At 39.2% G+C, this 24746-nt stretch overlaps 1 protein-coding gene across 4 annotated transcripts; it reads right to left on the reverse strand.

Moving 5' to 3' along the window:
• Positions 1-267: 267 nt before the first annotated feature.
• marchf7 (membrane-associated ring finger (C3HC4) 7) lies at positions 268-17733 on the reverse strand. 4 transcript variants are annotated; one of them, XM_065240211.1, is made up of 11 exons: positions 17626-17733; positions 15559-15754; positions 12317-12463; positions 11730-11904; positions 9287-9463; positions 7937-9020; positions 7522-7691; positions 3988-4091; positions 1593-1694; positions 1439-1487; positions 268-1011 (listed from the first exon to the last, which is right to left on the reverse strand). In XM_065240211.1, exons 2-11 carry the CDS (start codon positions 15739-15741, stop codon positions 908-910), a joined length of 2295 nt encoding a protein of 764 aa, XP_065096283.1. In that variant the 5' UTR covers positions 15742-15754; positions 17626-17733; the 3' UTR covers positions 268-907. The 4 variants fall into 4 exon arrangements, with proteins under 4 accessions (XP_065096283.1, XP_065096285.1, XP_065096284.1 ...); XM_065240213.2 differs by having other exon boundaries at positions 17583-17668; XM_065240212.1 differs by lacking the exon at positions 17626-17733 and adding an exon at positions 16359-16515.
• Positions 17734-24746: the final 7013 nt, after the last annotated feature.

Consider the following 24746-nt stretch of genomic DNA (forward strand, 5'->3'; position numbering starts at 1 on the left):
ACATGGAAACTTTTTTTTTTACTTTCGCGGTCTCAAAAACTTACATACAGTGCCTTTAACAGTGCTGCAGCATTGAACCAGGTTAAACACGTCATTTCTAAAGCGAAGCTGTTATCTGCACAACTTTGCTGTGCTGTCACATTAAAAACTGCACTTATTAAATATGCAACTATTAGAAAATCACAAATCAAAGATATTGTTTCCAACCAAAGTAGTAATCACAGCCATTGTCCATTAGCTACAACAAAAACCTGAAGGAAAGTGTAGGTTTTTACGAGGTATCTGAATAATACCTCAATTTTATTGTAACCAACTGAAGCGAATTACAATATTATCATAAAGCAAATGTACAACATACAAAGAGACTTTGGAAAAGGTCCTCTGTAAAGGGAGTCTTGAAAGAAAACATTATCCATTCACCCATTTGCCAAATAACTCCTAACTCAAACATAACATACAAACAAAAACAAAGAAATTAAGGGTTTAATTATTTTAATTTTTTTTCTAAAACATTCAAAAACCAAACATTTCATATTTAAGCAGCCCAATAAATGAGCAGATGAGCTTTCCACCAAGCACCAGTGTAAGAATAAAAATCTCCCATGACCCTCGCTGTCCTGTCGGTCCCAAAATCAGCATAGTTTTTATGTAAAGCACTCGTGGTGGTTGTCAGTAAGCCAGACTTCTTTTTTAACTAAATAAAGCTTTAGAGCGCTCACCAACCTCCGATGCAAAATAATAAATCAAAGGAAAAATGGGATCCAAACAGTTCCCATCAACAAGTTTAATTTGCATATTATGAAGACTTGTGATAGGTTGGCAAAAACCCACTTCAAACAGGAGGACACATTTTAAGAATAGGCAGTAGGTGGAGACTGGGAGACAAACTGCTAAGCCACACCCTCTATTAAACCTCCTCCTCTTCCTCTTCCTCATCATCATCCAGGTCACAGAAGTCGATGGATGGTCTGCTGTCCTCTGCCTCATCTTCATCAGATTCAGCAAATGAACCTGCGAACACGTGTTCATGACATTCATCAGAAGAAAGGCAAGAACGCAAATAGACTTTACATGTGTATATGATAATATGAGACTTCATTTTACAATTTCATTTTATCGTAACTGCAACAATGCTGCAAAAATGACAAAATTTCCAAACAAAACATTTGTTAGTTTCAGCCCAAATTACAAAAATGAGCAAAATTAAATCATTTCGCACATAAAACAACATCACTTATAAGTTTGGATCATTTACCAATGTAGTAAATGCAATGCAAACAATCTAACAATCCTTTAAAATAAATCTAGCATTGTAACTCCACATCCACAGAACATACTTACCTATTCATTTACAGAAACTGATTTTTTGCAATTGCATATAGCTTATAAATGTCCACGTGCAGTACCACAATAAACAAAAAAGTGATTCAAAACGTACTTTCAAGATTGTCCATGTGTTCGTGCAGAGTTCTCGCCAAGTTGAAAAACTAAGCGAGAGAGGTCAAAACATTAGTTTATAATGTACAGTTTCAGCCAACGTACTGTACTGTACTTGGACATGAGGTAACAGAACAGAAAGAACAGATGCTTACCCCAGCATCATTGACCGCACCCAGGACATCCGAGAACCTCTGTTCACACAGGTGCAGGAGCACGACCAGATAGAGACCACAACTGATGAACTCATACTCTGACTGGAGAATCAAACACACAAATACAGATCTACATCTAATTGATGCATCTAAACCACCTAAACTAGCTTCAAAAAGATATTAAGACTTTGTGATCAGGAAGTCTGATCAATAGTTATGGGAATTTTAAAGGGATTCTCCACTTTTATTCAAAATATGCTCATTTTCCAGCTCCCCTTTATTTTCCTCGAATGGGGGTATCCGTTACGACTGTTTCAACCCATATTCCTTTTATGGGCCTTTACCTCCAGAAAAGCACACCTGCCGTGCACGTCAAGTGAGAGCGAGAACGCCGTCGAGTAGAAGCCACCGGTATCACTGCACAGCACGCAACAACTTTGTTATAGCAAGATAGTTCGACAAAAGAAGTGTGTTTTTGGATGTAAGGAGGAGAAAACTTAATTTAGCTTTCCCTGTCTTAAGACAACAGTGGATGCAGTTCGTTTTTCCCGGACAGCAACATATTTGCGAATGAGTTTGTTTGTTCCCTGGCTGTATTTCGAAGAGGACTGCTTTACAAACAAGGCTCAGTTTGACTCCGGATTTTCCACTTGTTTACAACTGTTGGAGCGGTCAAAACTTCAAAAGACCCAGTTTAGGAGTTAGGGCTGTCACGATTATGAAATTTGTCTGAAGGTTAATTGCCTAATAAATTTTGGCGATTATGGCGATTAATTGCCTGTTTTATGGCTTTGATGGTTATGATGATTATTTGTCTATTTTATTGCTTTGACTTTTAATTCTTATACTTTTTTTCTTTGTTTATGAAATAATTTTCACACATTGTTGTGATTGTTTAAATTAAATATTTTGCAAGGTTTGTCTGGCAGTAAAAACTAATACACATATTTAAAAGTAATCTGATACGGTCTCGTTTATACAAGCGCTGCAGCTCCCCCTTGTGTTTTAAGAAAGATGTGCAATCATTGCGGTGATCTGAAATCATCACAATGAGGTCAAACAATCGCGATGAGACGATTATTAAATAATTGTGACAGCCCTATTAGGAGTCACAACCACAGGCGTAAGTAAATCAAAATCTCACGTGTTTTGTTTGCAATCGTGCACGTAATGTAAACAAAACGACCAACAGCAAACATTTTTTGCCTCAGTTGCCATTGTACTGCATTTACACCTTTTAAAACGGGCAAATGCAGTAAAAAAATGGATTACGTTACTTGTTTTATTAAAATAGTGGATAAACAAACAAGGATTAATTACCAGATAGAGACGTGCTGCTGTAAATGTTGCTGCTGTTGTTCCTGTTCGTCCATTACTGACTCAGTATCCGATTCTGGATCATATGTATAATGTAAAGTTGATTATTTGAAAAAAAGTTTTTTTAAAGTTTGATTTCCATCTATGTTGGCTGTGAATCCAAAAGTAGTATCCAAAGCTGCGCATACTCGTAACTCTTCAGCTCCGCCCACCGCACGCCTTCAAGTGTTCGACCTTATCCGCCAAAAATCGGAAAGCCTGTTCTTTCTTTTATAAATCTGACGAAAGACTCTTTGGACATATGAATGATGAAATACTACTCTATAGGTAAGCAAGATTAACATTAGATTGGCAAAAACGTCTTGTGTTATGTCAGCTTTAAAACTGGACTCTTCTGTAGTTACATCGTGGACTAAGACCGACGGAAAATTAAAATTTGCGATTTTCTAGGCCGATATGGCTGGGAACTCTCATTCTGGCGTAATCTCATTCAAGGACTTTGCTGCTGCACCATGGCTGCAGCAGGGGCAATAATATTACACAGCACCCAAAAGTAGTCCCCTTGGTAACTTTAAATAGCAGGGGACTATTTTCGGGCATGGCGTAATATTGCGCCTCCTGCAGCCATGAATGAGAGTATAGTTCCAAGCCATATCGGCCTAGAATGTCGCAAATTTTAATTTTCCATCTGTATTAGTACACAATGTAACTACAGAAGAGTCAAGTTTTAAATAGGAAAAATATCGAAACTCTTTGGTTATTTTTAAACACGAAATGCTAATGGTCTAATCAGATTCAATGGATTAAGCAAAGCTATGCTAAAAGTGATGAATGGATTCCAAAACAGTAATAATCAAATAATCAAATTCAACTCTAGGGGAGCTGGAATAATAGCATATTTTCAAAAAAAGTGGAGTGTCCCTTTAAGGAATATAAAAATTCAGCCCAATATAAAGTAGGAACCCAATACTGATTGCATTCAAAAACTATAAATACCCTAATAATCCTGCAAAACAAACCTAATATAAAAAATACCATATATTCAGTGACTTTGTTAATTTATGTTTGATCCACTCACCCTCTCATGAGATCTGTACAGCTCATTGATATCAAAGTTTTCAATGTTCAGGTGCAGTTTTTCCTTACAGAGTTCACAGGTGGTGATGGCCTCCAGGTTAGAGCCTGCATGAGAGAACAGAGATATGGGTTGAATGAAACCGCAATAAGCCTTATTCAGCAGGTCTTAACAATAGTATCCCTACTAGGCATGGGCCGATATGAGATTTTGGTGGTTTAGACGCCCACATTTTGGGAATTTAGTTTATTTACCGTATCCCCCAGAGTTAGATAAGTCCATACATACCCTTCTCATCTCCGTGCGTGCTATAACTCTGTCTGACGCAGCCTCCGCTAGCTTAGCTTAGCACAAGGACTGGAGGTGAATGGCTCCAGCTAGCATACTGGTTCCTTTAAGTGACAAAATAACGCAAACATTTTCCTATGTATGTGTTGTTATTTGTATAATCACAGCGTGTAATTTAACAAGATCATATGAGACACAGCCATCTTTCAACAGTATACATACTGGGAACTATATTCTCAGAAGGCGAAGCACTGCTACTTAGGCGGAGTGATTTGCTCGCAGAACCCGAGAAGCCTCGTGGTGAGGAGCAGAGAGTTCGCTCAGAGTTTTGCATATCACTCTTCCAAGTAGCAGTGCTTCGCCTTCTGAGAATATAGTTCCCTGTATGTATACTATTAAAAGACGTCTGTGTCTCATATGATCTTGTTAATTGTACACGGTGTGACTATACAAATCACAACATCTAAATGGGAAAATGTTTGCATTATTTTGTCAGTATGCTAGCTGAAGCCATTCACTTCCAGTCTCTGTGCTAAGCTAAGCTAGCGGGGGCAGCCTCAGACAAAGTTAAAGCACGCACGGAGATGAGAAAGGTATGTATGGAGTTATCTAACTCTGGGGGATACGGTGAATAAGCCAAATTCCCAAAATGTGGCCGTATTCATTTTATTTTTAAGCAACATACAAAATGCATGCCATGTAAAATAAAGTCTTTAAAATTAAAATGTTCTTTAAAAAAAATATTTTTGTAACATTAAAATGTAAACATCACATCAATTACACGACTTAATAATTCAATAAATTTTGTGTAAACACAGCTTCTTGAAAACGGTATCACAGAAAATGTTTGTGGTTTTGAAACCTGGACTCTTTAAAACCTGTAATCCCTACCCTTAAAAAAACTGAAAGAAATGAGAGCGCACATACTTAGAGACATTATGTTATTTTTGCTATTCTGTCCTACTCATATCATGGCTGCGCATGTGCAATATACCGAAAGCTACAGAATACCGCAAGCGTTAATACAGCGATATGCATACAGAAATGGTTTGCAATAGATTTGATATCATTTTAAAGGGGACATTTCAAAAGTTGACTTTAAGATGTCAAATAAATCTTTGGTGTCCCCATAGTGCATATGTGAAGTTCAAGCTCAAAATGCAATATACATGTAATTTATTATAGCATGTGTCCTCAGCAAAAAAATTGTCCTTTAAAATGCAAATGACCTGATCTCTGCAACAAATGGCAGTGCCGTGGTTAGATACTGCAGATTAAGGGGTGGTATTATCCCAATTTTTTAATGACCTATTTTTTTCCACATGCTTGCAGGAGATGGTTTACCAAAACTAAGTTACTGGGTTGTTCTTTTTAACATTTTCTAGGTTAATACAAGCACTGGGGACCCAATTATAGCTCTTAAACATGGAGAAAAAGTGAGATTTTCATGATATGTCCCCCTTAATACTTCAAAAAGTAACGTATGGTCAAATTTTTATGTCGATGCAGATAATATAGTATTGGGCGCAGATGTTTTGCTCTAGGGCTTTAAGATAACCGGACAAATAATGATCACAGTTATTTTCCTCAAACTTTTGATTGCGGTTATAAATCACAATTATTCTTTTAGTGAAGAACTTCTTTTCACTTCAGTATTTTTATTACACTTTATAGCCACGTATTTATATTCAAATTAGAATAAAACTGGTATAAAAACAAAACAATTTAGAATAAAACATTTTTCCTAGCCTATGATATGCCTTTATGTGGTAATAATTTTTTTTTAAACCCCTTGCTGCTCACATGCTTATTGAGCACATATCCTTGGCTAAATTACATGATACGCGATCGCCTCCGTTATTTCCTTTTGTCTTTGCGAGCAAGGAAAATGGTTTTGCGTTTAACAATGTATCCTTTATTGTATTTTTGGTGGTTGCGGCTTGTGTCTTCAGCTTTTGAAACTCTTGATATTGACGTTTGGACGGAACAGAAGCACAGTTTGCACAAGACTCTGATCAACATCACTTTCCTTGAATCCGAAATATTCCAAACAATGGAGTATGACCCTTTTGGGGAACTACTGTACGTTTTTCTGCACTTTCTTCTTGTTGCTCTGCCTTTATGTTCGTTCAAGGTGAATGACCGTAAATCACGTGATGCCAACGTACTACTACCATAACACAGACCGTGCTTGCAATTTAGACGCTGTCAGGTCGGCCTTCGTGTCTGCCCATAACCACAAACAAACACATTGCTTGATTCTAGAAGTCTGTTTTGTGCTAGGTCTTTACACATTAATACCACGACGATTGTGGGGCACACATATTGTTATCATGATAAAAATATGATTAATCGTGCAGCCTTATTTTGTTCTGCAAAAAAATTATTTTTGTTCGTTTACATTGTTAATATGTCTGCAACAATAAAACCTGGCTGTTCACTTTCAGTTATTGTGATGCGTCCTTTTCCCTAAAATATGTAACATGTTGTTTTTTTCTAAGCAATAAGCCCCAAGACGCAGTGGCTTACCAGTGCATTTTATAACAGCTAAGGGGCAATTTTATTCACGAAGCAAACTTACATACTTAAAGGCAGAGTGCACAACTTCTGAAAATGCTTTGGAAAAGGGAGTCGGGCCAACTACCAAAACACACTTCTAGCCAATCAGCAGTAAGGGGCGTGTCTACTAACCAACAGATTTAACAAAAGAAGGTCCAGATTCTATTGGGGTAGGGGCGTGTTTGTTTAAGTGATTTCAAATTCAACATTGGCTCATTAGATCATGCACCCCGCCTTTAAGCTATGTAATGCGGTCTGAACCATGGGGTTACCGGGGTATTTTATCACAGCTTAGAATGCGTTTCAACCAATCAGAATGAAGGACCAGAACTGCCCGTTATATTAATATTTTTTAAACTATATTTGAATATTAAAGCACCAAGGCATTGTCATCTGAACAAACACTCTTCCATGGTAACGCCACAGCACATGTTGAAATTACATGACACAGTCTGTAAAAATATAAATATGATCCCTTTAATATTGACTAACACTATATTAGAAAAATAATTGAAATCAAACTTTGATTCTATTAAACTCATGATTTGATTATGAGACTTTAGTCTAGATTTTTACGTTTATGTGGATGGGGGTATTTTAATCCAATGCCCTTTTACACTGCCCATAAGCAATAATTTCATCCCCAGGATATCAACCCAATTTTTGCCATCCTCAGGAAAGCCACCATACCAGAGCTGATTTTGGAGCGTAGCCATTTCTTAATGCAGTCCTGGTGCACAAACTGCAGGCTGCCGGTGCACTTGCAGGGTTCGATAAGAGGGTTGGAACTGGATTGTTCCCCCATCTGACAGATTCTGCAAAGATCACCTTCCTCCTCATCAGAATCCTCCAATAGCAGGCTACAAAACATGAAGGATGTGTGGTTATACTCAACAAATCAAATTGTTATGGACTGAATAAAAACATCTGCCATGTGCATAAATGTTAAATACCCAAACAATTACAAAGAATGCAACACCACACCTCAAACTCGTTTACTAAACTAGTTTTTAATAAACTTGTGAAATGATTATAGTATATTCATTCAAAGTTACCTAGCTACGATTATAAAACATTAACACTGCTTCAACGAGTGTCCTCTCACCTCTCCTGGATCTTCCGCAGTCTCTCAGGGTCTCTAGAAGGGGCCGGCTTCTCTTTAACCTGCTCATCAGTTTGACTCCTCCCCTCTGCTCCTGAACCCACACCAATTAGTACATTCTCAGGTGTACGGAAGAGGGGGCTGGACATCACTCTGCCAAAGCCATGGCTCCGCCCAGACAGACGGGCGTGGTCCTGCAGCAGTGAAGCAGAGAGACCATAAGCTCCAGCAGAGGGGGCTGCTGCAGCACCCTCCGATGATGACGATTCTTCTTCGTCATCATCATCGTCTTCGTGACGCGTGCCTCGGTCAGGTGTTTTACTCCCGTCTCTGGCACTAAGAGGGAGCTGGGGAGAGCTGCGGGCACTTTCGTCACGGCCTTCACGTCTGCGACGAGAGAACAGCGGGGTGCAGCGGTTCCAGTTCAGCCAGGTCAATCCCGCTGGAGCCCTGAGAGACTCCGGTTCAGGTTCCACGGCGGTACTCTCCTGAAGGGGAGCGAGGGATGGCCCACGTCTGCGCAGAAATGAAAACGCCTGAACTGGGTCAGAGCTCCTTAGCTCTGCTTCCAAATTCTCTCTACTGACTGAAAGAGGGGCTTCACAAGGTGGGGCTTCATCTGGGCTAGAGTCATATGACCTTGAATCAGAGGCGGAACTGGAGGTGGAGCTGGATTCCTGACTAGATCGGCGAGAGAAAAGTCGGGAGAGCAGACGCCTGGTTGTTCGCCTGCCGTCAGATTCGCCTCCATTCTGAACAGAGGGTGGAGTAGGCGCGGGGCTAGAGGGAGGTGGACTGGAGCTACGTGCGGTTAGGGGCGTGTAAGGGGTGGAGCTCCATGACGATGAGACGTGCGAGGGCTCAGAGACGGAGGTTCTGGTGGAGCCAGAGCTGGTGCGTTGTGTATTACGGGAGTAAAGACTAGGCTGATAGTCGGAGGCATAATCGTGGGAGCTGCGTTCCAGAGGGGAGGGGAGGTACTTGGCAGAAATATGGCGATTAGAACTGTTGTCCCTGTGGGATGAGTACTGACTCTCTTTGGGTCTAGCACCTTGTGCATAGGTGGAAGTAACACGGTCCGAACGGTCTGAAACACAAACATAAAAGTATAATCAATATGGTCACAGCACAACAGGACACAGAAACAGTCCTCGCACACCGAGTGGCAAGAAGTTTATTTAAAAAAAAAAGGGGGACCACCAAACAGAACATTCATGTTGAACTTTAAAATGATTGTCAAAATTACATTGCTAAAATTATAACTGGATAACGGTTGTTGCAGGAAGACCTTCCCTTAGGTGTTGAAACAGTATATGAAAGGGAATATGGATAAATGAACACTCTGGCACATACACAGTGTTGATGTCAGCCCACTGGGCCGGTAACTAGACTCTCCCAGAGAGGTCGATCCTAATCCCCCTCTTTTCTCCAGATCCCTACGGGCCCACAGACCCTCTGACGGACTGGATGAGGATGAAGAGGATGATGACGATCTAGACAAGGGGCTAACGGTTGACTTCCATGATGAATCTAAATGCAAAAACAACAAGTAATACATTAGTTATGCTGATATAAAGTTTGTGCCTTTGCCCTTGTGTACATTTAGAAGGATCTCTTGACAGAAATGCAATATAGTATACATAACTATACTATTAGTGATGTATAAAGACCATAGAAAATTAAATGTGTTTATTATCTTAGGAGACAATTTTATCTACATACGCCGCACGCCCCCTTACATGGAAGTCACCATTTTGTGCCGCCATGTACAGTAAATGAACAAACTGTTCCATAGAGCGCATTTTGTCACTATCTTGTCACAAACTATGAAGTGTTTGTCCTGTGGTGGCTACTTTAGCTTCTCCATGTGTTTTGAAAGTGAGGGGTGAGCTGTGCACTGAGCCGGTGGTTGCAATTCACAATCTCACCACTAGACGGCACTTAAAATCTATACATAACACCTTTAAGCCATAGCTAAATTATACAAATATCAAACAAAGTATCATCTTATAAAAGACCCTTTGACATAACCAACTTGAGCTTTCTTTCACTTTACAGATTTTAACAAACAACCATTTGCTGTGTCTACAAACACTTCTTAGTTGTTCTAAAAAGACTGCTTTTGGGGTCTTATTGTTTTTTTTTAGATTTCATTTTGTTTTGAGGAGTATTAAATATTTTCCCTAGAGAGAAACGTTAATGCATCAAACATTATACAACTCTTTGCTTTACACCGTTACACTATTCCGAACTGATATAAAAATCAATACATAAATCAGCAGACGATACTTCATACACCCACTACAAATTAGAGATGCACACAAAGTTCACATAGGTGTGGTTCATGCTTACTATGGACAAATTCCACTATGGAGCTTCAATACGCAATCTAAAAAAAATCTAATAAATAATTTAAACATTAAAGGAAAACACCACTGTTTTTCAATATTTTACTTATGGGCACACAGATATATCGGCCGATAATGCTTGCTATGCTTCTCAATAAATTATGGTGAAATGCCGCTAAAATCCAAAAGCCAGAGGGCGCTCTCGTGCAGAAACTCAATACGTACACACGCAGCTTTGACACGCAGCTCTAGGAAATGTCTCAAGGATATATTTATATTGCTATTCTCCAAAACTTTTCAGGTATTTTCATGATAATGAAAAATATGTATAATGATTATGTTTGACGAGTGTTGCTTTTTTAAATGCATGTTATAAACGACTCAAACTAAAAAAAATTCCACTGAATTTTACATCCAGTCCCACATGTGTGACCAGTAAATTTGACCTTTTTTTGTGATGTGAGACTGAATTTGAAACAGCACATTGTACTTTCTGCATCTATCATCAAAGTATTTATTAGTAATACAGTGGACATTCGTAGAAATGTCATTATTTGATTAGCATGTTGATTTACAGTGGGTGCCCCTACATTTTTTGGTTGCGCCCCTAAAATATTCAGTTGGGGGCCACTGTGCTCCTAGTGAAAAAAGTTAGTCTGGAGCCCTGGCATGCACTTTTAATCTTTGTACAGCGCCTCGTGAATGTGTTAGCGTTTAGCCTAGCTCCATTCATTTCTATGGCTCTAAACAGGGATGAATTTAGAAGCCACCAAACACTTCCATGTTTTCCCTATTTAAAGACTGTTACATGAGTAGTTACACTAGTAAGTATGATGGCACAAAATAACACTTTTGTTTGGAGCCATAGGACTAAATGGGTCTAGGCTAAATGCTAACACATTTACAAAGCACTGTACAAAGATTAAAAGTGTATGCATTGGAAAAAGATGTAGTTTTGGTAAGAACATAGTAAAATATTGAAAAACAGGGGTTTTCCTTTAAGGGACAGATTCGCTGGCAGGGATTAGACTAGTCCTAGACTTAAATAAATGTAAGAGCTGTCCAAACTGAACACAATTTGCACTGACATACCTTAAAATACATCAGTGCCCTTTGTTTTGCCTCAAAATGCACACAAGTAATGTTTTAAGTGAGGCATGTTTGTTACAAATTTTATATTTCCTAATTAAACTAAAGCCTAGTCCTGGCTTAAGATACTCCCTGTCTGGGAAACCACCCCTAAATGAAAAATTGCACTCCAAAAAAGTACCAACTACTAACTTTATTTTCCGACATAAACATGCATTTTCTGTAAAGCAGCTTTGAATATGCACTGTGAAAAGCGCGATACAAATAAAGAAAAAAAAGTTACACAAAAAAACTAACAAACATGCAGTGCATGCACTTTAAAATATATCTAAAATATAACTTCTCTATCATGCAGTCACCTGACATACTTCCTAAAGTAGAGTAGGAGCTGGCAGGTGTAGAAGTGGATGAAGATCTGCTGCTCGGCTGATATGTTGCTCTGTTCGTGTAAGACAGTTTCGCTCTCTTAGATTCGCTGTCTTGGGTTGTGCCAAGAAGTCCACAGTAACTTCCAAGTCTTCTTTCGGAGTCTGTCTGAAATGCGCAAACACAAACGCAGTCAGATGCATGTTTGGTCTTGTTAAACGGCCTCTATGCAAAGCCTACATTAGATTGTATGATATGCAAAAACAAAAACAAACTTCAGCTGCTTGTTTTAAACGCTTCACTGTTTCGAAAGTATCTCTACGGATCAGCAAGCACCACAGCCAGAACTCATGTTTTACTCTTATTCCCAAAAGTATTATCCTACTTAATAAACTGATCGGGTGTCTATTGTAAACATGTGGACAGTTACATGGTTGTAGATTTAAATGTATTCCTGTACATGTACATTTTAGAAGCAAAGAACAAACCAGCTTTTGGGCTAAAAAGCAAGTGCTTTAAACACCCCCCCAAAAAATTTGATTCCTTACTATATGAACCCCTAAAAATCAAATCTACTTACAAGTCTAACTCTGTCCCCATTGGAGGAATCGGTCCATGATCGATCACAGGCAGATGAGGAAGAGGAGAGAGGTGTTGAGAGTTTCCAACTTGGGTGACTGGTTTCAGATGAGCGGTATCCTCTTGGTGAGCCAATCAGACGAGAGCTCTGAAGCAAAGGAAACGTTAGAGATCAAAATCAGTCAGACGGACATCAAGATACAAACATGCGACAGGAAGAGACTCAAGTCAACTGAGGTTTAAACCGCACTGTTAGGTTTGCTTCACACATCCTGCAAAGCAGCAGTTTAACTATAATAGCAGGATCATGTTGTGCTATTCATTCACAACGTCTCTGCAGCGCCATTAAAGTGCTTTCAGGGTAACTATAATGAGCATTTACTTTACTTAATGCGATAAAACCAGCAAGCCTTAAGAATTATTTCAAAGTTGCAAAATCTTATTAAAATACAGGCATCACACTTACTTACTCTCACGTTGTTCCAACCTTCATAAATGACCTTGTTCTGCAAAACACAAAGCAAGATATTTTAAACAAAGCAGATCAGGGGCACCATTGACTTCCATAGTAGGAAAAAATAATGCTATGAAAGAAAATGGTGCTCCTGATCGGTTTGGTTAAACATAATTCAAAATATCTTGCTTTGCAGAACAAAATTTTTGGAACAACCTGAAGGCAAGCAAATGACAGAATTTTTATTATTGTTTGAAACAATCCCTTTAATCTAAAGTAAAGAGACCTAAAAGATTTTTGCTTCATAAAGACCTGTTTTGCTAAAGATGATGCGGACGGGTTGCTCGAGTAGCTAGAACCGGTTCATACAGTAAGTGTAAAACAGTCCAAAGAAAGGATAGAAGACTACTCATCAGGCTAGAAACCCCCTATGGCAAGCTATTTATGGGTGGTCTGAAAGTGGCCAGCCATGTTTCATGGCCACTTCATACATTCACTGAAGTAAAGACATAGCCAGGTTGTTTTAACATGTGCTCTTGAAAACACTTTAGAGAGTGAACAACAGCTCTAGAAGCTTCAGCAACTTTATCTAGAGAGACAGACAGGCAGACGAGATACACCGAGGCAAATAATCTAGCATGACCTATAAAAAGATCAGTGAACCAAGCCAGTGAAACCTGAAGACCTTCCCACGAACCCAGAAGAGCTGGGGAACCTGAGATCCCGGCAGACTGATCTCCACAAAGACTCTTCTAGAAGCTTCATGAAAGAAACTAACCAAACTTTATGGAAATGAGCGTAAAAGCCAAGTGGCACGGTTTAAAGGGATAGTTTACAAAAAACTAAATTCAAATTATGTCATCATTTAGTCACCCAAAGTTGTTCCAAACCTGTATACAGTTATTTTCTTCCAAACCAAGTTTTTATAGCACTTCCCTAGTGTTTTTTTTTTGTTGTCCTACTATGGAAGTCAATGGTGCACCTGCTTCCCGGTTAATTACAATTATCTTCTTTTGAGGTCAGCAGAAAAAGTAAGTTGGAAAAACATACGGGTGATTAAATAATTACATAATTTTCATTTATGGGTGAACAATCCCTTTAAGGTCAATGGGGCAGTAACTAAAAAAATCTATTATTTACAGATTGTAATTATGAAGAACACAATAATGTTTTACATTTATGCATTGACAGTCACTTTGATCCAAAGGTGACGCATTACAACAAGGCATAGATTTTTTTAGCATCATGCGTGATCCCTGGGGCTAAAGCAATGCTCTACCACTGAGCTACAGTAACACTTTGTACATCTGTAAATGCCGAGTGGTTTTAATTATTTGTGTTATGAACTGGAACTACACAAAATGCTTGGCTGATTTTCCAATGAGCTTTGTTAAAGGAATCCCTACTGAAGAATCCAGCATATGCTGGTGAGCTGGTTTTAGCTGGTCTAGCATTATTTTGGTCACTTTTAAAGATAGTCTAGCTGGACTTAGCTAGTCAAGCTGGAAGACCAGCGGACCAAACAGCTTGACCAGATTTGCCAGGCTGGTAGGACCAGCTTAAACCAGCTAGTGCTTATGCTGGTCTTAGCTGGATTGTTCAGTAGGGACAGGTCACCCATTTATGAAAATGTTCTCATAACTTACTTGCCCAGATGTACACAGTACTGTGCAAAAGTTTTAGGCCACCGTGCCAGAATTAGATTTGTTGTTTTTGCAATGTTATAGTGATAATTTATAATTGTTTCGCAGTCTCTTTAACATAATACATCCAGAAAATACAAGAAATGTGTTTATAGTATTAAAAACTGTATAAAAATGTAAACTGATGTGTCAAGTTTTTAGGGTAAACTCCCCTTCAACGTGAGCAGTAGCAGGAAATTGCAGGATCTCTTAAACCTAAAAAAAGTTAAATCCTAATTTCTAATTTTAAAAAGGTCACACTAAACACAGACGATGCCTAAAGACATTCAGTCTTGAATTTTTTTATTTTTTTGTACATATTTCCTGTATTTTCCGTTTGTATCTTAATAAAATAGATTTAAAAATAAATATGGATGGACATTAAAACTTCCAAAACAACAAGTCTGGTGGTGGCATCCTAAGACTTTTGCACAGTACTGTTTTCCGAACGAATTTTCTTTTGCAAAAAAAAACCCCAAACAACATTATAAAATGGACTTTAGGTGTAAAACAGAGGGGTAGGAAAGAGTAAATTGCATACCCTAAAAAACTTTAGGGTGAATGGTACAGCACTTGTTTTACAAGTGAGAACTTATTGAAATGGTGTTAAGCTACAGATGGTTTCAGAAGCAACAACATAAATAAATGGCTTTTTTGGACTAAATGCAACTTCCTGTAGAGTTCCACACAAGAGAGTCCTTTAACAGTAGTTTATTTCTGATAACAGGGGAATAACAGACAAGTAAATCACTTCCATTCATACATAATATCTAACGTGCAACAACTATTACACCAAGCTTATGGTATTGTGTAAAATGAATGTAAAAAGTGTTACAGGTCCTTGAATTCTTGCCTGGCTGCTTAACCTCCCCACACATTTGTGGTCCATGCTCATCATCTCCCCTCGTCTTTAGAAAAAACATTTCATTTTCGACAAGGTATTTGTTTCAGACAACAGTTTAGCCACTAGCCAGACCGATAAATACAAACCTGAAGTTCACTTTGGTTCAGGCACGTAACGGCGACAATATGCGTGCGTCCCATGAAACCTTTTATAACAGCGGCACAGCATATAAACAGACACTTTTAGAAAGAAACGTATAATACCTGATAGTCTGAGTCTAGTTTAAGGGATGTATCTCTGCTAAAGCGATCTCTCCCCAAGACGCTGTCCCTGCCATAGAGCCGACTCGCGCTTAGGGCCGAAGACGAGGTGGACGGGGAGGAGGGTGATGACAGTGAGGAAGAGCTGGAGACAGTGAACGGAAAGCGGCGAGACTTCGAATCCATATCTGAACTGCACCTTGAGAGACATAAAACAAATGAGAAAACATTACACAAGGTACACCCACGTAATTGCACAATTATTATTTCAAGATGTACATTTATTTATTTATGTATTTATTTATTTATAGTTTTGAATATTAAAACTATGGGGAACATAAAAAAGTGTGGGAAAAATACCAAACACCCCAACCCCATTTGATGCAGCTGAACGGTCACTTAAAAACATGTCAAAGAAGGTAAACATATAAAAGTCACATTGGTATTAGCCATTTACACACACAAGCACATCAAATTCTGATTATGGGCCATATTCTGATTAAGGCTTTATTCTGATTATGTTTATATGCTTTATACTTATTTGAAGTATTTGCAAATTACTTTTTGTAATAAAAGACGTTGTTATTAATATACTAAATAGATTATGCATTAAAAAGACATGTATATTATTCTTTACACTGAACATATTTCATTTAGTACTAATGGTTTCAGCATTCGATAAGGTTACATTAAACTTACATCATCCCAGTGTGATTAAATAAAACTATGGTCATACGCGAACGATAACATCAAAACATTATTGCATGTAAAACACATGTAAATGTATTCAAACGATCAGATACCCTGGGAAAAGATGACAGCAGTCTATTCACCGATGCCTCTCCCTCTTGAAAAGCTTTAACACATGCATGCATCAACTTGCTGTTGTGTACCGTCATGAACCTTTCTACCCCTCTGAAACCCCCATACATATCTTCATACCGCTGTCATAAACGAGTCATCTATAAATACCATCCAGAGTACAACATTAAAATAGCACCTTTGCTGCTGTACACCAAGCTTTATCCAACTAACATCTGCCAAGCGAGAACCTTGCTAAACTTAACCTGAAGTCATGAAAGCATGGCTTCAACTCAGGCGTAATGTGGAAAAACATGGGCATATATATTCGGACACTTAAATGTGTCAAATTCATTGCACTAGATCAGCTATGCTTTCGAGAGGTTGGTGCCAAGGTCACGATTTAGTGTGGGTGCCAATTCTTTAAAGTTCACACAGGTGACCTGCAACAGGTGTAGTTTACACTTCAACTATTGGATAGTTTGACAACTGAAAATACTTTTTGCCACGCGTAACCTTTTTGTACCACCTTGGTTTGAGTGTGCAAAAAACAACAACCAGAAAAACAGCTACATTAACATTAGGGAGTGTTCGCAATAACACCAGCCCAGTCCAGGATCACTTTCTTAAACCAAGCAGGAGCATTTAAAAAAATATATGTATTTAATTTTCTTTATTTTGGGTTACTTGTTGTATAGCACACTATAGTATGTACATCTGTTTTGATTTCCAGACTGTGCGGTATATTGCATCAGGCTGGATTCCAGCACTGCAAAGATTAAAGAATTTTAATGCAAAGTTAACAGTGGTGATCCTATTTTATTAAAAGTCTTGTTTGACAACACAAACACCACGATCTGGATTACAAAGCATAGTTAACAAACATAAACCTCTTGAATTACAAGCGGACTGGCAGAGAATGTAAACACAATGCGTTTCATTTGCTTGTAATAAATCGTGCGTTTCAACTCGACACCGAACCGTAACGTTACATGCGCAGAACACACGATCCGTTAAAGTAGACGCTTTTAATCGCGTTGCATGTGATCACCGGAATAATCCACATTAAATAACGCACAGTTCCGCCAGATGTCTAGGCCTTGTTTTTGTTAGCCAATCTACTTCGCAACTAAAACGGTATTTGATGGGTTACATTTCTCCAACAAACCGTATTCGATTTTATTACGACTTTAAAAACGCTGTCCGTTATTGCACGCACGTCTCACCGTGTTGAAAAACTCGCTCGGCATCACTTCCGCGTCAACTCACCTCTGATTTTCCGTCTCTCTGCTTTTATTATTAATGGCGTCCTTGTGTTGATATAGGGAGGGTCACGTGGCTTTAAGTGAAAGCGGACACCCGCAGGAAACGCGTGACTCTTCCCACCGCAGCTGATTGACACGCGGGACAGCCAGTTAATCGGTGTTGTTGTGCTTCTCGCGATACTTTGGTGTCAAAAACAGATCGGTCTGCGCAGACTCCGCACGAAGTCACCTCATGACAGCGTTGCGAAATATTTTTGTTTTAAAACTTCAAACTAAAAATAATCTGAATGTATAGTGTAATGTGTGTTCTTCCTCGTGTCAAAATAAAAGAGTGCGAAATCTCGAAACTGATATTTATGGATATTGTGTTTTTTTTTTCTTCATCAGCGGGCATTTGTGTCCTTGGCCGGTAGAGGATGCTATGAGGCATCTGATACTTTAATGATCGCACTTATTCCCTTGTATTTGCTCAAAGCCACATGGCATTTATCCTGTCACTGTGGTAATTAAAATACTACGAACTGTGATAATAAGGCATTAATGAGAAGTGCAAACACAAATGTTGCTGTAATTCAAGTTACACTGCATATAAATACACCAAACTACTGAATATCAATAAACACGGCCAAGTTAAACATTTAAAATCTTTTTCTTTTAAACTTTGTCTGTTTTTATTAAATGTAAAAACATTTTAAAATAATAAATAAATCTGGAAATTGATCATGGCCCCTAGCTACTTCCTCCCCCGTTAAAAGGTTAGGGCCATTTATATATTCTTTAATAATATTTTTCCCCATTTTAATAAATTCTAAAAGCTCTTCTTTAGTAAATTAAAAGTTAGTACTTATTAGTACACTTATCAAAACACTGAAATAACAAATGTAAACATAAGAATAAAGTTAAAACAAAAAAATCATGAATTTGTAAAAGTCTCGTCATTTTATCGACAAACTTCTTAAGGTGTCACCCTGAGATGCTTTTTAATAAGAACAGTAAGGAGTTCCTATATAATGTGGACTCTTACTGGATGCTTTTATTTATTATTTGGTCCAAGTCATCATTTTTATATATTTTTTTAATACATTTTTGTGATGAAAGTATTTAAATATACTGAATTTAAGATCATGAGAATCATTTCACAAGACTTTTTATAAGATTTCAAATAAATCTTTTGTGTCCACAGAGTGCGTATGCAAAGTTTTATATCAAAATACCAAATAGATAATTTATTATAGCATGTTAAAATTGCCACTTTGTAGGTGTGAGCAAAAACGTGCCATTTTAAATATGTGTCCTTTTAAATGCAAATCAGCTAATCTCTGCCCTAAATGGTAGTGCAGTAGTCGGATAGTGCAGATTAATGGGTGGTATTATCCCCTTCTGACATCACAAGGGGAGCCACATTTCAATTACCTATTTTTTCACATGCTTGCAGAGAATGGTTTACCAAAACTAAGTTACTGGGTTGTTGTTTTTTATATTTTCTAGGCTGATATAAGCACTGGGGACCCAATTATAGCACTTGAACACGAAAAAGCTTCCCATTTAAGTAAAGTGACCCTAACCTTTTGAACGGTAGTGTAATTCAGGGGTTTTCAAACTAGCTAGTGGGTCTCACAGTGGGATCACGTGGGTCATGCAAAGTCACTTGGTTGTTGTAGTGAAGAACACAAAAACAGTTTTGTCCTATTAATGTCAATAGTTTGTTGCAATTATTGCAATTAAACTTTTGTTTAATTCAGACATTGTCAATGAAAATATAAACTGCTCTCCTCTAAAACAGAACAAAATTATTTTTGTATTTATATGTATTTTTCTGCATATTTCTATTAAAAAAATGTTGGTGGGTCCTGAGTTAGATTATACCAGTCTAAGTAGGTAGTGAATGAAAAGTTTGGGAACCCCTGGTTTAATTGTTTCAATAACAGGATTATATTCTACACAGTAGTAGTACTCCAGAATGTGCTTTTCATTCACACACAGTGCCATTTTTAAGAGATTTTAAGGAGCGGTTATGTTTTGGAGATCCTACTAAATCCAGATGTTGTATTTGCTCACATTACCAAATTGCTTTACATTGAAATGACAGAACATTTTATTAGTACTGACTAACAGAGGTAGAGCTCTCATTCACTCTTAATCCTTACATGGTGACAAAGGGCCTGTGATGAAGAGGTCACCATCAGAACAAAGACGGAACAGAAGCACAACCCCCACCAATGTTTGCCCTGTCCGTCTGCTGTCATGTTCTGCCTCCCACCAATGGATAACTGGATTAAGAAACGGGTTCTGAAGTTTCTTTCTAAAGAGGAAGGAAGCTCCAAACATGAGTGCCAGCATTAAAATGTTAAGTTTTCGTTCCCTTTGATGGCACATGGTTAATTTCAGTGGTTTGCGATATCTGCAGACCAACTGCAAAATTCAAAGTAAGTCATACTTTTTGCATGAAGAAATGCAGTCACCGAAGAAGCAGGCACTTGTAATAAGCGGGTGAGGTGATCAAGGGTAAAAGTCAGCAGGCTTTAGAAACAGCTGAAAGAATGTCTGGCCTCTTGCTCCACAGATGTGTAATCACAAAAGAATGCTTTTCCAGCGTTCTTCGTTCACTAGAGCTTTCCCACGCCTTCCTCCTGGTCTCTGGCCTCCTGCTTTTTTCCTGGCTGAGGTTCACGGCACATGAACGCACCTCAGAGGGTCAAGCATTCACAAATGACACAATGCCACTTCAGTCTTCCAAGCAGCACGCGGACCCCAAAATAGAATCCATGGTGAGAAGAAGTTTCTCTGACCTCGCGTTCATGTGACTCTTGCTCCTCACACGCACTTCCTCAACATCTGACGGGCCTCGTGAAGAAGCTCTCTTTGCTAGGCATCTGTTTGGAGAATTTTCCATCGGAAATGTCAGTCGATGCCAAATTAGCGCGAGGTTTCAGACACTTCTGTTTGCTCTACTTGATTGTGAGTGATTATGGAGAAGTGCCGCAATCCAAACAAGCAAAAACACATGGTTTAGTTTACTTTCATTTTGAAAATCACACACGCTAATCCACAAATAATTGTACGAGTGCATAATTGTACACCAAAACGGCGTATTCCAAACAAGTTTTTCTCGATTCATGTATTATTGCCACGTGTAAACATTGATCTATGCTTTATTCTCCGGTCCCCGGGAAAGCACAGGCCACCGAGATCTGACGGGAGAAAAACTCCCAGTTAGTTGTTTATTATATTCCGGTCCTCCAGGTGTACAGAGACTGCTGTGATTATCCATGCTCCACCCAAAACCACCCTACTGTGTGGAGATGGATGGCTCATGGGGAATAAAAACACACTCGAGCGCACACACTCGCATGTTGCCGTGGTGTTGAGACGTGGCTATTATCACGGTGTTGCTGATGGCCTAGTTTTGATCGCACAACAAGGAGGATCTTCGGAACGTCTGACCCTGCTGCAGGCTGCCTGGAGCAGAGGCAGCGCTGAGAGCTGAAATGACTAATTAAAGCGGACGTTGTTGTTGCATAAATAGAGGTTTGATGCGGACTGACAGTTGGCGTGATAATTTCAATAGATTTCGGAGAAGGGAAAGAGAGAACAACCATGCACGTTCTGTTGACATTATGGAATGTTTTGTTTCACTAGACAGGAAGGGTAGGCGTGTAGGAAAGTTGTTTTGAAATGAGATTATTAGGAACAAGGTGAGGGTAAATTACACAAGGTGCCTAACCATATGAAAACATTAACCATTGTAGTAATAAATTCTTGATCTTGTAGACTTTATTACCAACATCAACATGATGCATTTTTTTGCCCCGACTTACTGCGTTTTGGTAGTTTCCGCTACTTAACTTCTACCCGTGCTAAGGTGAAAAAGTAATAAACCGACTAAGAGGAAATACATCTGTTTTGCATTTTGATGTCTATCATTGAAGGAGCGCAACCAAAGCCAAGCTATCATTTTTCAGGTATAGAGCATTCTCCTGCAGTTAACCTTCTACGGCTTTACGTTCGCTCTGATCTATAATTATACTGTTCCTATTTCAATTCGCTTTCTGAATTGATTCAATAACATCCCCGTTTGCTATGCCCTTGGCACCGATGCTAGCAGCCATAAATAGCTTCTATATGACATTCGGTAACAGTGCATACACATGCACGATAAAGCACCACAGTCGCATTGTCCCATCGTTCCAGCTGAGCAGAACGTAATTGAGAACAACGCGTCAAGGCCAGAGAGAATCATTTATGCACACTCCTTTAATTTCACAATAAATCCTACGGCCGTTGTTTAAGGCATCATTTTTAAAGGGAATTTGTGTTAAATATTTCCATTAGTGCCTTGCATTGTAAGCAGTCCGATTATTTAAACAGTCATTCAAGGGGGTTATTAAATAATATTATCTTTACAAATGGAAGCATGGGCACTGCAGCCGAAAGCCAATCTCAGAGAATTGATCAGCCGCACCGCCTCCCCCCCCCCCGTGTTTTTCCCGTTTCCGTTCGTGAAAATGTACCGCTGTCTCTTATTTTTTCAGAGGATGGATGTTGCGGGGTTGCTTGACAGATTCTATTTTACTGATCTTGGTGAACGCTCAATCTACCTCCAACCCCCCTCCCCCTTTTTATTAATCCTCCTAATGTTTTCTCTCTTCCTCCGGCGGCTGATGCACTCTTTGATATATCATTGCTGAAGGGAGCGAGGGAAAATGTCAATTACAGCTGTTAAACGTGAACATTTGACTACTGTACGGTTGTCAGAACCGTTGCTGTACTTTTATAAGAGGGTGAAGAGAGGACGGTTTGCTCAGGGTAACCCTGCTACCACTTACATGGTGTGCAAATAAATCTAAAATGTGCTTTTTACCAAAATGGGAATTAAAAGGCCCATGTGTGCCTCTGATGTGGATCCTGACTCAGAAACGTTAGCGGTGATTGCATCTCTCTGAAGAGATTCTCCATTTTAAAGCCGTGACTGGATTTCTTTTTTCCCCTCACATTAATGACCCCTTCCTGGAAATGAGTGCGTGTGGGGGAGAGAGACAGGGAGAGAGTGAGACAGGAGAGCTGATGTCAGTGGTCTGTCACACCTCATGCGGTTATCCCCGTGGGTCTGCCACTCCATCATTTCCTCTCTGTTTACCTCACCGTCGCCATATTAACGAGACATTCCCGCATTTTGGGATGATGCACCTATAGTAAACAGAGGAAGAAATTACTTTAGCATCTTTATTTGTGCCGTGCAAAAACGTGACGGGCATAGGTCAAAGGTCAACTTGTGTGTGGTCATAAAGGAGGTAATGACTGCACACTCTGATGTGTCAGGAATGACATAATCCTTAGGTAACCTGCTGATCTACATTGCACTGTTGACTAACCTAACAATGTTAAATACGCTTAGTATAGATCTTTCCCTATAGTTAAATAATACATAAAAAGATCCCGATTCACATACAGGTGTGTGTACAGTATATCACACGACCAGACAGCTCGTATTTTAACTCGGCTATGAACCATAATCAACCGTCTCGCTCTCTCATTTGCAGTCAGATATATTAAGAATTTATGGCTATATAAATTATGTAAACATTTAAAGGTCATCTTTTATTTATGGCTACAAACAGCAGTGTGGAAAGAGGAACAAACAGTTTGACTACCTAGCAGAAACATTTCCCATCGCGTCAGTGTTCGAAAGATTTCTTCTCTCTAATCATTGGTCATTCGCTCACCTCGAAAGAGAATGGTTACCGATGAGAGTATCATTGCTCTAAAGTCAGTCGGGGGAGAAGCGCTCTTTACTCGTTTAAAATGAGCTAATAAGGCAAACCGGGGAAAACTATTGTCTCTTTCGCACTGATTAGCTCTTTGCCTAGTGATTTTATGCAAGACTAAGTGAGTGGTTCGCAATTCAATTATTCCGGGAAGCAAAACCTTAAGGCCAGCAAATTGCGTAAAGACACTATTCGAGTCTCTTGGAGAGAAATTTGTGTCATTGGAAATTAAACGCTTTCGTGGCGCTGGAAGGTTAGCGTTGTTAATGGTATTAGGGAATGTGGCGTTCGGGAGATGATTAAAATCTGTGTTAGAGAAAGAGAGCGAGGAAGGGCGAGAGAGAGGAGTGAGAAAGAAAAGAAAAGGAAAAAAATCAATAGCTGCAAGCACAGCTTCTGCTCGAGATGGACATCTCCTCTGTCTTCATGCACGCTAATAGAAAAATAACAATTAAATCCAAATCGCCAAGTTAATTTGGTTTCCATCAGTCTCGGGGGAGATCATCTTTACCAGTTATTGTTCAGTACGTTATTATATCTTCTAATCAAGCCGGCTTTAAAAAAAACAACAACAACATAGAAGAGACAAGCTCTGTTCTCGCTCACCCCCTCCCCCAGCAGGCTTGCATTGCACTCATTGTACTTGTGCTTATTATGTTTCAAATGACCGAGGTACGGCTGACATTCTGGCTGCATGCGGAGAGGCCCAGCCTCCGTTAATGACGCAGCTCATGGTCTTAAGAGCCTGAGCTCCTCACCCACCCCTCCACCCCCAACGCACAGGCACTAATGAAGAACCACCAACACAATTACAAACCCCGGTGTGCCTCTGCTGGAAGAGGGGAGGAGGTTATACACATAGTCACTCAAAGGCAGGAATTTTACCATCATGTGTTCACACAAACACATAGACACAATTACGGCTTTCTTAATGTGGTTACGGTGGTCTGATGATCAGATAAATACGAGCACATGCGCGCCACACACGTATGCACACACGTTCAGACACCAGAGTGCACACGTGTGCCTTCGTTACGAAAACACATGGGATAGTCTCATCTCTTTTCACCTGATCCCCGAAACTCGCCCCCTTGTATCCCACCATAAGCATCTCTTTTGGCCACAGGTGGGGGGAGCAAAAAGGGATCAATGAGCAAATGCATAAATTGGAGAATGAGAATGCATTTGTTTTTGATGCCCTCTCGGTATCCTCAATTCTACTTTGAATATTTTTATTGCATAGTTGGTTTCATTAAATGCAATTAATTGCGGTAATCAGTGATAGCGTCAAACTGCCTTCAATTACAGTCCACCAGTTGAAAATATCAGTGTAGCTACATGACTATAACATTAGTACATT

Source organism: Paramisgurnus dabryanus, chromosome 7 (genome assembly GCF_030506205.2).
Source record: "Paramisgurnus dabryanus chromosome 7, PD_genome_1.1, whole genome shotgun sequence".
Taxonomy (NCBI): Eukaryota; Metazoa; Chordata; class Actinopteri; order Cypriniformes; family Cobitidae; genus Paramisgurnus; species Paramisgurnus dabryanus.

Bases quoted from the DNA above. Each gene is read 5' to 3' on its own strand.
- marchf7 (XM_065240211.1), bottom strand. From the start codon at position 15,741: ATGGATTCGAAGTCTCGCCGCTTTCCGTTCACTGTCTCCAGCTCTTCC. The intron at 1,695-3,987 runs GTGAGTGGATCA...TTGATTCTCCAG, and splicing joins TGTACAGATCTCATGAGAGG to TCAGAGTATGAGTTCATCAG. The intron at 1,488-1,592 runs GTAAGCATCTGT...TCTCTCGCTTAG, and splicing joins GTGCGGTCAATGATGCTGGG to TTTTTCAACTTGGCGAGAAC.